General features: G+C 37.7%; 1 protein-coding gene across 1 annotated transcript in view; it reads right to left on the bottom strand.

The window, feature by feature from the left end:
• Window positions 1-14165, bottom strand: part of INPP4B (inositol polyphosphate-4-phosphatase type II B) — a 797369-nt gene that overhangs the window by 82049 nt on the left and 701155 nt on the right. Inside the window, 4 exon segments of the mRNA XM_030313011.1 lie at window positions 446-586; window positions 5468-5585; window positions 6704-6827; window positions 7673-7845. Of these exon segments, the coding sequence (XP_030168871.1) occupies window positions 446-586; window positions 5468-5585; window positions 6704-6827; window positions 7673-7845 (556 nt within the window).

The following is a 14165-nucleotide window of genomic DNA, read 5'->3' as shown; positions in this document are numbered from 1 at the left end:
GCTCCAGGCTCTGAGCTGTCAGCACAGAGCCTCACATGGGGCTCGAACTCACGAGCCATGAGATCATGACCTGAGTCGAAGTCATATGCTCAATCGACTGAGCCACCCAGGCACCCCCAACACCCCAAACGTAAAACTTCTAAAACTGGATACACACACTGTACTTGGAAACATGAAGAAAGTTAATCCCTGTAAATAATTTGGTATTGGCATCAATATTTTCCTCATTCGTTTGCCACATTTAAATTTGATGTGGGCCAGGGATCCTTAAATGTGAATATTTGTCCTTGCTATCTCAAATAACTTCGTAGTGATAAAAAGGGAGAACGTTTGCCATGAGTCTTTCTGAGTTCTGTGTTCTGTGCACAGAAGCGTATGGAATTGCTCAGCATACCCATACCAATTAAAAAACATGTGTAGTACTGATCTTACACTTGAATCTTACCTCTCAGCAAGAGTTTGTTGCTCATTGATTCCAACATTAAAAAGTACTGGATACACATGAAGCAATTGCCCTTCTTTAATCTGCAGGGGCAGGGCCTCAAACATTCTCGCTGGAAGCTTCACCTCTACCACGTAATGTTCACTAAAGAAAGCGGAGGGCAAAGAGAAGGAGCATTGTTCATTTCATTCAGTTTTATTGGAAAGAAACAATAAAACAGTTGGAACATAGAGCTGATTTAGGTTTCTGGCTGCTATCTCCCTATTTCCTGTTATTAATTCATTCAACAATCATTTCATTCACTTCACTATTAAATTACTTGGCATAAAGAGTTATTTTCATTTTTTATTTTTCTCCATTACTTTGAGATCCTTTAGGAAAGGAAGAATGTTTAGTTCATTTGTACACCAGGGCCATGTGCATAAGAGACTCAATATTTATCTTCTTGATTTAATTATTTTTAAAACCCAGTCAGTCTCAAGAATAAGGAAAGTAATTTAATGATGGATTTTTCAATATAGTGAAACTAATAAGCCCAATCACTTAAGGCATTACTTAGCATGGCTTGATTATTATTATTATTGATGAACCTCCCTCTTTGCGATGGCTTGATGGGAATGTAACTGTTTCATTATTTAAAATGTAACCTTTGGGGGTTCCTGATCAGTTTTGCAACATTAGCACTGCACAGGAGTGGTTTTTCACTGGAAATTTCCATTAAAAATTACCCCTACTGTTTGGTGTGGAAAATTTAAATTAGGATTCACAGAATATGGTCAACAAGAATAGCTGCTTGTACATTTTTAAACTTGACATCTTCTGATGCAGTGTGAATTGAGTATTAAAATATAGAGAGTTTTGTTCAGAGTTTATGAAAATCCATGTGTTTCTGGAGCTATATATAGTGCTGGGATCGCGATACATGTATTGGGAAAAGAAGCACAGGACAACTAGTGAGTCTCTTTGTGAGGATATTTTTAGTTTTCTAAAATATAACAATACTGACACATACTCTGGATGATTGACCCTGAGCTTCAAACCAGAGAACCAGGACATACCCCCAATCCGGCAAGCAGGGATGTTAGCACTAGCCGCAGATGAATGGCCACATTATTTTTCTTTTTAATTTTTTTTTATTTATTTTTTTAATGTTTATTTATTTTTGAGACAGAGAGAGACAGAGCATGAACGGGGGAGGGTCAGAGAGAGAGAGGGAGACACAGAATCCAAAACAGGCTCCAGGCTCTGAGCTGTCCGCACAGAGCCCGACGCGGGGCTCGAACTCATGGACTGTGAGATCATGACCTGAGCCAAAGTCGGACGCTTAACCGACTGAGCCACCCAGGCGCCCCTATTTTTCTTTTTAAAAATGCTCTCAGTGCCCTTTACAATAGCCTGGCTAACAGAGGGCTGATGTTTATTTATTTCAGAATACGAGAAGTATTAATGAGTGAGTCCATGTGTAAAGATGCACTGAAGGTGAAACATTATATAGTATTTTATGATAACTTTTTGTCAGCTTGAATCAAATATAACTGACATAAACTCATGCATTGTAAGTGCAGAATTCAGAGTTTTAGCAAATTTGTAGAGTTGTGCAGTCCTGACTATAACCCAGTTTCAGAACATTTCCATCACCTTAAACAAATCTCTCCCTTGAATGCAAATGACCATTTGCATTCAAACCCCAATCCCACTGTCAGCCCCAGGAAACCACTGATCTATTTCCTGTCTCTGCAGATTTTACTTTTTTACATACTTCATATAAACAGAATTATGTAATATATAGTCTTTTGTGTCTAGCATTTTCATTTAGCATAATGACTTTGAAGTTATTATGTCGTAGTATGTATCAGCAGATTATTCCTTTTTATAGCATTCTATTGTATAGATATACCACATTTTGTCAATGTACTCACAAGTTGACAGATACTTGGATTACTTCATGATTTGGACTATTATGAATAATGCTGTTATCAACATTCATGCATTAGCTGTTGTGTGGACATATGGTTTCATTTTCTTTGGTATATACCTAAAAGTCATATAGTAATTTTACGTTCAACTTTTTAAGAAACTGCCAAACTGTTTCCAAAGTGGCAGCACAACTTTATATGCCCACCAGCAATGTATGAGGGTTCCAGGTTTCTCACATCCTTGTGAACACTTGTCTGATTTTTGATTATGATGGTTTCCACTATGATGAAGCGGTATCCACTTGGGGCTTTAATTTGCATTCTCCTAATGACTAATGATATTGAATATGTTTCCATATGCATATAAACCACTCACATATCTTACCTGACAAAAAATCTATTCAAACTGTTTGCCCATTTTTAAATTAGGATTTTTTCTCGGATTATTGAGTTGTAAGAATCTTTATACATTCTGGATGCAAGTCTTTTATCAGATATATGATTTGTATATATTGTCTCCCAATCTGTGGCTTGTCTTTTCATTTACTTAGTGATATTTTTGATCCTTAAAAGTTTATAATTTTGATTAAATTCTATCTATCAAATTGTTTATTTTATGAATCTACAATTTGGGGTCCTATCTAAGAACTCTTTCCTGAACCCAACTTAGAAATATTTTCTCAAATAGTTTTACAAATAGTTTTAGCTCCTACATTTAGACCTATGATCCATTATGAGATAACTTTTGTGTGTGACGTAAATTGGGTTCTAAATTATTTTTTCTGCATATGGATAACCAATTGTCACAGCACATTTTTTGAAAAGACTCTCCATTCTCCATTGAATGGCTTTGGCACTTTTGTCAAAAATCAATTGAACAGTTTACATCTGGGCTCTAAATTCTGTTCCATTGATCTAGATGTGTATACTTATTCCAGTACCACAAAGTCTTGATTATTGTGGTTTCATATTAAGTCTTGAAATCAGAAAGTGTAAGTCTTCTTTTGTCCTTCTTTTGCAAAATTGTTTTTGGAATTTTGGTTCCTTTGCATTTCCATACAAATTTTAGGTTTAGCTTGCCAATTTCTGCACAAAAGACTACTGGGATTTAGACAGCAATTGGACTGAATCTATAGATCAATTTGTGGAGAATTGCCATCGAAACAATACTGAGTATCCTAATCTGGGAACACGGACTGTCTTTTCTGTTTATTGGATCTTATTAATTTCTCTAAGCACGATTTTGTGTGTTCTGTATACAATTCTTAGAGTACTTTGTTAAATTTGGTCCGATGTAATTATTTTTTGACGTTATTGTGAATGACATTGTTATGTGTATCACCACTGCTTCCAACAACTTTTCAGGAGTGTGCTTTTTTCTGCTCTCCAGTCCAAATAAAGTCAGCCCCCTCTAGTAGTGAAACCGCTGGTCTTCTCAGATTGTGTCACCGCAGTAAAACTGTGCTGACCCAACTGCCCAGCTGGCTTGGATGGGAGCAACTCCAGGCAAGAGAGCCAACAGACACCAATGGTCTTAACCAATGTCCACTAGTTTTTCATCAATAAGTACTTCTGAGTTTGTGTGCACATTTATTTCCTTCGTCTCAAGATGGTCGTTTTAGACAATTCTGTCCAATTGCAGTGCTCCTGTTAGGAGAGAGGATTTGCCAAGTTGCTCACTTTGCTGTTCTAAGAGTTCCACTGACATCTGTTTCGTAAATTTTGAATTTAGGCACAGCCTGCACATTCCCTCAGAAAAAGCGTGTACTCTGCCTATACCAAATGGCCTGGTAAGCTTTCCATATTAATTGTGATAGAAGTATCAGTTTCCCACTTTTGATAATAATCTCCATACTAATATAGAGTGGTACTGTTTTCCAGGTGTGTGTATGAACAATTTTATTCTTCTTTATTCCAATGCATGGAAAATTAAGCATGAGTTCACAGATGAAATATTTAGCTTTATGAGGATATTTTTTCTTTATAAGAAATAGTCACCTTTCATTCAATCATGTATCTCTGAGCATCCTTCATACAAAGTTTAAAATAACTATTATATATTGACTATAGACAAGAAAGCAAGGTTAATTTTTTTTTTATGTTTACTTATTTTGAGAGAGAAATAGAGAGCACACACAAGTGGGCAGGGGAAGAGAGGAGAGGCAGAATCTCAAGCAGGCTCCACACTATCAGTGCAGAGCCCGATGCAGGGCTTGAACTTAAGAACCATGAGATCATGACCTGAGCTCGGATCAAGAGTCAGGTGCTTAACTGACTGAGCCACCCAGGTGCCCCCAGAAAGCAAGTTTAGTTTGAATTTTTCTACCTACTTTCTTCTCCATCTCTCTCCAGTATGAAAAGGGCCTTCTCTTTAGTATGTTCATATTTTTCCTTGTGATCTAAGAATGTTTCAAATTTCAAATATCCTCATGCAGCATTTAAAAGTGCTAATTTCCAAATGGTTACAATCTGGTGGACCCCAACTGAAATGATTTACCAAAGGATATAATTCTTCTGTTGGAGGTCTATTCCACACATCATCATTTTTCTTAACTATTTCTGATATTCTGCCCATCATACACTGACCTTCAAAGCTATTTATTTAAAACCATTCTCAGAAATTTGAGTCTGTGAGTGAATTGTCAAAAATTATTAAGAAAAATGGCGGTATATGCCCCATGACACAGAAATAGATCCTTTCTAAAATGTTGCTGCTTTTAACAGAATTTAATAAAAAGTCATTTTAGGAATTATGATGCTATTAACCAAATGATTCCAGCAAAAGTAAAAACATGTAGAGCTTTGGAATAGATAGTAATAAAGAGAAAATGCTTTTCTGATGCCTGCTATTCTTTTGAATTCCTCATATTTCCTGGAGGAACACTACAAGGCTCACCTCACTACCGGACAATTGATAAACATTCATGAGACTTCTGAGAGTTTTTCAAGATCTTCCCCTCTTACATCCCCTAACTTATTTTGCACAAAAAAGGAAAAAAGAACAAGAGAAAAGTTTCCCAACCAAACCTTAATTCTCCTTGGCTCCTTTGTCAGGAGTTAACACAAATATCTAACAAAGCTTGGTCTCAAGGAAATAGGCACCACTTACCGCCTTCCTGTTATAACTGGCAAGACATCATTGGACTTGGCTTCAATTATTTTAAATGCAACTTTCTTCAAATCTGAAATGCCAACAGTCATGTCCTCTAGCATTCCGATTTCATCACCTACACAAGGGAGAAGGAGCATTGTTACAAATATACTATTTGAAGAAAATGTCATTTGGTATTACACCTCCCTGCTGGGATTTGTTCTAGCATTTTAGTGAATGAGTTTCTGAGTGCAGTGAATTTATTCTAAACACTTTTCCTCAGAGGCTGAAGGCTTTCACCAGTGAAATAAAAACCATTTCAGTGGACTCCAGCAGTCCAAGTACCCTTTGAGGGAAAGAAGAATGTGTACATTTGGTGGAAGACTATCGGGAAGTTTTAACTCCTTTATGAAACAGAGGATCATGCAGATCTCTTTCCATTGGCAGGACTGATATTTGATTTTTCTAGAAATAATAGAGATGTTTGAATTTTAGACTTGATATTTGATTTTTCTAGAAATAATAGAGATGTTTGAATTTTAGACTACTGACCCAGGCTCACACTAGTTTTATTTCTCAGCACACTAACAAAGAAAGCCTAAGAAGGAGGAAATTGAGTTAGAGTCCAGATCAACACTATCCAATTCAAATATAATGTAGGCCACATATATAATTTTAAATTTCCCGGGGGTCACGTTTTTAAAAGAGTAAGATTTACAAAGGTGAAATTAATATTAATAATATATTTTACTCTAACCCAATATACCCAATGTATCATTTAGTTATAAATCAATATAAAATTATTAATTATTAATATAAAACTAGTTTTTACTAGTCTTGGAAATCTGGTGTGCCTGTCTAGTACATATTGATTTGGACTAGACACGTTTCAAGTGCTCAATAGCCACACCAGGCTATGTATTGAATAGTGCAGTTCTAGACATTAGAGAGTTGGGACTTTAAAAATCCAGTCATTGAAACTCTGTTGGCAAAGAGCCTTTTATATTAAAAAAGCCAGATGGTTGTTCAGGACTCCACTATGAAATAATCTATAATTCCATTTTCAAAACATAATGAGGATAAGAGTACAGTTACAAGGTGAATGAATGCACAGAACAGAAAGTTACATTATTTCTCTAATGCTTGATGTCATAAATGTTTATTTCTCATTTTTAAGTTTTACTGCAGAATCTATGGATCAACTATCCTTATGAATAAGAATACGATTTTAACATGTACCAAAGCAATACTCACTATATGTACTTAGCAGTCCTTCATATTGCACTATCAACCCCACTGTGTGAAGCTGCTGCAGGAAGCCAGGGTCATGCAAACTTGTATGTAATTTGATGATAAAACCACAAACCAATCCAGCAAGCTAAAAAAAAGTCATTGAAGACATTTGGGTCAGCAAACTTTAATTGAAAAATATTTAAGATTTTTGAGGCATCACAGATTTAATTAAAAATTTTCAAGTATGTGAAACATCCATGAAATAGTGGGAGACACGGACAGTTGGGTTAAAATATTCCCTTTGCCTGGAATGTTTAGGAAGAGAGGCTTCTGTCTCCTTTCCTCCATATGTATGTCTATAAAACTCAGGTGTAGGTGTGGAGGCGGAAGGGAGAAGAAAGGCCTCCAGGACAGCTACTGTGATGGAGACCAGCCTTGGTGTCATGAGATAGGGCTGGGGGTAGGCAAAGAAAGTGGTCCTGCCAAACCCTGCCTTTAAGCATTACTTCCCTGCAAACTTATTTTATAAGCAAACCAAACAAAAAGATCCTTATGAGGCCTTGTCCTGGGATTCCTTAGGGAGCTGTATAAATAAAAGGGAGGTTGCAAACAGATCCCTTTTGCCAGCCCCAGCTGCCACCTGCTGTGGAAGGCAGCCACCCCTTTCCTTCCAGCCTGTACTGTGTGGAGACCCCAGGGAGTAATACCATGACAGGATGGGCAACCTGTTCTTCACGGACTGTCTGCGCCATGAAACAGAATGTACAATTCAGAGACTTGGCCATCTCTTTGCAGAAATAAATACTGAAGATCTCATAAGCTGTTTCCATTCAGTTCATGTTTATTATGAACAAGAAAACCTCATACCAAAAATTTAAGTAAAGAATCTCTTTAAAAATGAAACTACCAAAAGAAGACCTCTTCTGTCACCAAGGATAACATTTAGCCACCCAGCATTGCACTGTGCTCACAACAAAAAGAGGCATCTACCGCTTGGCTGAAGACGATGTCCCTTCTCAGAGTCAGCATCAAGCACTGGGGCAAGCTGTATGCAAGTTCCTGAAGGAGCACGAATGTCAAGGACTGCTTGGCTCGGTTCACCACTTCTCCCATGCAGTCCTTCAGGGTAAGGATGAGGGGATACAACTGTTCATACCAGTCCTCTGTGGGGAGGAAGGGGGTGTAAGAACAGCAGGATAGGTGAAGGTCTTGGAGAATAGAACCAATTTATTATTCTACAGTCAAGTTACACATATCATTAAGGATTCACAATGATTAGAAGAGCTCTGATACAAATCTCTCCTCTGAAATCCAGGTGTCAATAACCAGCCACATGTTGGATCTCTCTGCTGGGTGTATTGAATATATTTACAGTAGAACTCCTCTCCACCCTACTCACCTCCAGTCTGTACTGCCTGGATCCTAGTGGATGAGGCCATCAGACTCTTTCTATGCTGGAAACAAATTTTCCTAGACTTCTTCTTCTATAGTTTTCACATTTGTTGGGACATTGAATAGTTCTACCACTGTAATAACCCACCAGACATTCACTTACCCCTTGCCCTCTGCCTTCATCATTTCTCAATCTTCTCTGGATCAGTCACTTCCCTCTCCCTCTGATCACATCCTATTTGAACGCTTTTTCAACAGTGTCACTGGAGGGGACTTTCTAATCAGTTTCAATTCCATCCCATCCCTCACTCCCTCACTGCCCTACTTTAAACATTTTAAAAACACTAAAGAATTCAGAATAAAGTCCAAAAGCATAAAAGACCCTGCATTATCTGATCTCTGCTACTTGTCCAGTCTCACCTCTCAGAACATCCTCACTCACAGTCGTGAGTCCCAGGTGAACTGAACAATGTTCCCAATTTTCCCAAACCTGCCATGCTCTTTCATTTTAGTGTGTGTGCAAATACTAACTCCAGTCCTGGAACACACTCCCTCTACCTGTCTCCCTGATAAATACTTTATCTTCTCTGCAGACTTAATTTAGGATTTTTGTCTTCTAGGAAGTATGGATTCCCGCCCCCCTCCCCATTTACTGAAGTTTGGGTAGAGATTAATTCCTTTTTTTTTTTATTCCCACAGTTCCTTGTTTTTAATGTTCTAGAATTATCCACACACTGTTTGCTCTACAAGAAAGGGAGCTCACTGACAGTAAGGAACTTATATTTCAATCACTGAGCCTAGCACAGAATCTAAAATTCAATCGTTTTAATTGAATGAGTATAGTTATAATAAATATGCCAAACATTTTTAAAGATATAGACAAGAATGAAAAAATCAAGTTTTTGACAATTCAAATAGGTTTTTTTCAAATCAGGATACAAAACTGAAACCAACTGTGCTTTTTGTATGTCTAGATACCAAACATGTTTCGATTCTATAATTATGACATTGGCACATGATATAGAAATGAGTTATATTATATTTTAGTTTATTTGGAAATCAAGGCCCTGATAAATGTCAAATACTATACATTCCAGATTGCATGACATTCCATTAACATATAAATAAATTAATAGTAGCATGACAATGATATCTAATAGAAATGTATATATGCTGAAAAATTCATTATAAATCAGGATCTGACTTGCTATGATCTTCTTAGCAAAAAAGTGTAAACTTCACCGTGAATGATGTAAGTGGTCAATAACCAGTTAAGACCTTGGAAGAGTTACAGGGAATGATAAAAAGAATCGTAATCACCATTGTACCATATCTACTGTCAGTTATTTTATGTTGTGTTGTAATAAACTAGATGAAATAAACTAAAATGCTTGAAAGAATAATTAGTGACCCCCACTTAATAAAAAGCTGTGCTCTTGTTAATACTTAATGTAAATGCTTATGTGAAGCTATAATGCAAAATACATTAGGAACATTATGAGTTATTATTCAAAAATATTGTAGAATTAAGTGTTATGATAGGAATAAAAAAACACTAGAGAAGGAAAATCCAATGAAGGCTTATTAAGTCTGTAATCATTTAATGAAGGACTCACCTGTGGGCAGCCTTGGGTGAAATACAAACAATAGTTCATTTTAAACAAGCATTGGCTAATAGTGATTTTTATGTCATTATTACATGTAAAAGGGCGTGTGAATGGGCATCAGACTTATTTTCAGAATAAAAGATACATCAGTAGATATCAAAAAGGGATGCTCCTTAGTCCTATTTTTTTATATTTACATTCTTTATCTCCCATTCTCTCCCGCCCTCTTATTATTCTCCATGAATGTTTAGACTGATAACATACATATATACACTAGGAAGACAAATATTTCAATAAACCGATGTAGATTTCCATCTTAAAAGATAACAGGCGGCAAAATGATTTTGTTTTGTGCTTAAGTCCTAGAGATCAGCTTCTACTGAAGAATCTCAAACACAAAATAAAGCTTGTGTGCAGTAGGTGGCGCTGCCTTATTAGGCTGAAGCAGAACTACTGTGTCACTATTCCATTCAAGCCCCTGATTTGTACTGCCTTATACATAGTGTGCATATTGGTTTAGGCACCTTGTATCATACTATCTTGTGTCAAGTGGTCAATGACTTGGTCAAGGGTGTGATATGCTCTTCCTCATTAGAAAATGGAAAATTAACTTAAAGGTATACACTTACTTCTCTTGAAAGACATTGACAGCTAAAATTTAAATATAGCTCTTTGTTTTTCTTGAAGATCTTTCTTTGCAAATTTCTTCATCATTTCCTTACTCGCTTCTAAACCTATCCTCACACTTACTTAACCAGTTGATTCTTACTCATAAATTGCAATCATATACTAACAAAAGGGAGTCTGATTTCTAGTCTTAATAGAATTAAACTGAAAACATGGAAAAAATACACTGATATTCTAAACCTAGGAGCATGTTAACAATAGTCTCCATTTACTATAATTATATATATGTTTTTAGCTAAAATTTAAAGAAAATGACAGTATAATAAAACATTAATTATAAATAAGAAAAATGCAAGTTTGTGAGGAAGGTAGCATGTTTTAAAGATTACAGTAGCCAGCTTCCAATAGAAAAGCATGAATGAGAAAGCTAAAATTCTATTTTGTTTTCTGGAAAAGAAACAATTTAAGTTCACCAGATAAAGGAAAAACTGCACTGGCAAATGCAAATTGCAATAACTAAAGGTTTTGGTCCCTGTTAATATTCACTCACCGTAAATCTCAGGTTCTCAAATAAACACAATGGTGTATGACAGGCGAAAGAAAGGCTGGAGTCAGTTCACAAATGGCCTTTTTGCTCCAATGAGCATTCCAAATCATTTTCACAAAGGAACAGCAAATGCTTTAGTTTTCTCTTCGAAAACATTTTTGGGAAAAGGAAGAAGCTACAGGTCTTGACCGTCTTCAGATCACTGTCACTTCCCCTCACCTTCCTGCCTCTCCTTACTTCACAATTTGCGTGGTGCTCACTTTGTTCTCGTGAGAAAGCCATGTTCTGTCAGAGATGAAGATGATGTTCATTCTGCACTATCTAGTCAAAATCAGAAGTCCTGAAATGCACAATCCACTTTTCTGAGTTTAATTTCTTCAAATTTCAACTAAGATTTTATACAACACAACACACACACACACACACACACACACACACACAGGATACACCCAATGAAGCTAGGAAGCTAGGGGCTCACCACTCTATAGTCATGGCACCAACTCCTCTCTGGGAGCTAACCGGCTCAGCAGGCACTTAAGTGCCCACATCCTCGATTCTATCCCCTGGGCTCCTTTCAGTGACAGAGGAAAATATAAAGAGAATGTTTTAGTGTCTCTATAAAAACTTGCTGAAACTCCTTAACCCTGTGACCAACAAGCAGAGTCTTTCCTCAGGAAAACATAAAATGCATGTGGCTTAGCCGAGCTTTTCCTGAGCTTTGTGAAGTGTGCTGGAAGCCATCCAAGCAGAGCCTGTTTTCCAGCCTTTTCCTTGCTTCTATAACATATTCAAGTGACGCTCAGTGAAGGATTCAAAGAACGACTGCGAGGTGCCCCCCTCACCTCCTCCATAAGCCATCTATTTCCTGTACAGGATGTTCACGTCCTCTGAGCTCAATGGCTCTTATGTTACTCAGGAGGAAAATAAAAGAGCCAAATAGCTACCAACTGTAGCAGAGCATAATGCTTTCTTTCCAATTTCTGAGTCATTTTCTTCTCAGGTACTTGGTTTTCTTTGCTCATTTAAAATAATTAACTTCACACAAGCTTGTTGCCATTGTTATTTTTGTTATCACAACTTTTCAGACATAGAGGAAAAGAAAAGCTAAAAGATTGCATGCCCATTAAACTTTATGCAAAGAGATAAGAGAAGAAATGATCCCAGCTTTTAGGATTCACCTCAGTTAAGAAGATGATGAACTGTGAAGCTAAGCAATTAGAATAGCCTCTAAGGAAGGTGATAAAATCCCCAAGGTTGTGAGAACAGAGACCAAACTCCTAGCCAACAGGGCTTTTATACTAATGCTCAAACTCAGGGAGCACAGGATCCACAATGGGTTTGTAGTTGGAGGCGAGGGTGGGAGATTTCACGATCCCTGCTCAGAGCCTTTATGGCTTTTGATGGACCTGTGTCCTACCTCACCCCAGATATAGCTACCTATGTGCCCCTCTGAGTGAAGGCCTTCTTTCAGGCACAATGGGAACATCATAGCTTGGAGGGGTCAACCAAAGGCTTCCTCTCCAGACACTTTATAGCTAAACTCCTTTGTATGAGTATAATACATGGGGCCAACGTTGGTAATAGATCTTGGACACCAGCCCACATGAAGCCTCCAAATATCTGGACATACCCCAGGATATAGCCTAATCAGATAATAGCTGAATAATCCAGAGAAGAAAAGCATCCGCTAAGGCCTGGTTGCCTAGAATGCCTTCCTCAGCCACTCAGAATGTGCCCTGAGCCTTCCTAAGCCCTTGTCCATCTTTATCATCTATCTCGTGGTCCAGGAACCAAAAAATCAATCTGTATTTATATCACTTTAACAAATGCTAACCTGCCTTCCTTTTATCACTTTCCCTCCTTTCTTCACTGCCATCATGAGAAACACAGTCATTTGTTAGACAGGTAGAACCTTTTGGATGTGAGGTCCTATGGGTGACACTTATATTTATAACTCATGACCCCTACAAGGAAAAGTAAGAGGTGCAAAGTAATATCTACCATATAAGGGAGTTGGATAAGTGCTATAAAAATTGGGACCGTGACAAAACAAGTTTAGAAGAATTAAGAGTTTAGAGGCAATGCAGTTCATCTTTGGTGAGATCATATTCATTCATGGTTGTGTTATTTGCTGAACATTTGAAGGAAGTCTTGTACGGAAGGAGTTCAGGGAAGCTGAATGGAACACTCATAAAGCAAAGCTTTGTAGGAACAGTCTGGGAGAAGTGAATGGTTTGATGATGTCAAGTCCCATAGACAGATGCCATAAACTGATTGAAGTTGCCATGCGGGGATTGGAAGGGAGGAGAGGAGGGGCTGACATTACTGACAGACTTGGACAAGGCAAGAGTACAGTGGAAATAAATGTTGAGCCTGAAGCCATGGGAGGAAGGGAAAAACAATAAAAAGCTTAGTGGGCAGTCATCATAGCTGGGATAGAAGAGAGGTAAGTAGGGGTGGGGAGGGAAACAGGAAGGTACAGAGTATGTGAGCAGAGAGCCAAAAGCTAAGAAGTAAGACCAAATCTAGAAATAATGGGTATCAGGCAGGGCAAATGGAAACAGGGTTTATGGTAACCCTGGGGGAAAAGTTGCACAGAGAGCAGTCTATGTCTTCTGAGCAGTCTAACGGCCCCAGGGGGATTCACACAAAGGACAGACACGAATCTTAAAACGTGATCATCATAGTGTCCACTGAACTATGATCCAAGGGAAGCGACTGATCTTGGCACCTTCCAGATGTATTAGAAATGAGTGTACTGCTCAACTTGAAACAAGCTGCTAGAAGAACAAAGGCAACCTTTTCTTGTGTCAAGGGAACTTTGTTTGTTTAAATCCTGCCAGCCTGAGAACACAGTGTCATAAAACTCTCCAATCTTGCTCTTAGAAAAATAGCGAAGGAAATGCATCAACCGATATCCTGGTTAAATTTCTCATTTTGTAGCACAGAGTTGAAAGCCTTAAGTAAATTCTGCTAAGACAGTTTCCAGGACCTAAATCCATTAATCAAACAAGCTCTGTATTTGTTGTAGCACAAAAGTTTTGAATTGGGGGTTGTGATGAGCCTGGAGGAGTCTCATATCCATTGGGCTTATTTTGCCTTGTGGCCTTAAAAACACCTGTAACCTCAGGACTCTGGCCTACAAATATGCTGAACATTTCAGAATAAGCTGTATAGGTCATAGATTACTGAGCAACCTGAAGTCACCAATACATCTGCACCAGATAGCTCCTGTAATTTAAATTTTGTGTAGTATCTAAGACTGAGAAAAAAGGAGTAGATATTGAGTTGACTGAAGAATGATCCAGAG

The sequence above is a fragment of the Lynx canadensis genome, chromosome B1 (genome assembly GCF_007474595.2).
Source record: "Lynx canadensis isolate LIC74 chromosome B1, mLynCan4.pri.v2, whole genome shotgun sequence".
NCBI classification, from domain to species: domain Eukaryota; kingdom Metazoa; phylum Chordata; class Mammalia; order Carnivora; family Felidae; genus Lynx; species Lynx canadensis.
The sequence above is the reverse complement of the archived record's forward strand: the minus strand, read 5'-3'. Positions and strand labels throughout refer to the sequence as shown.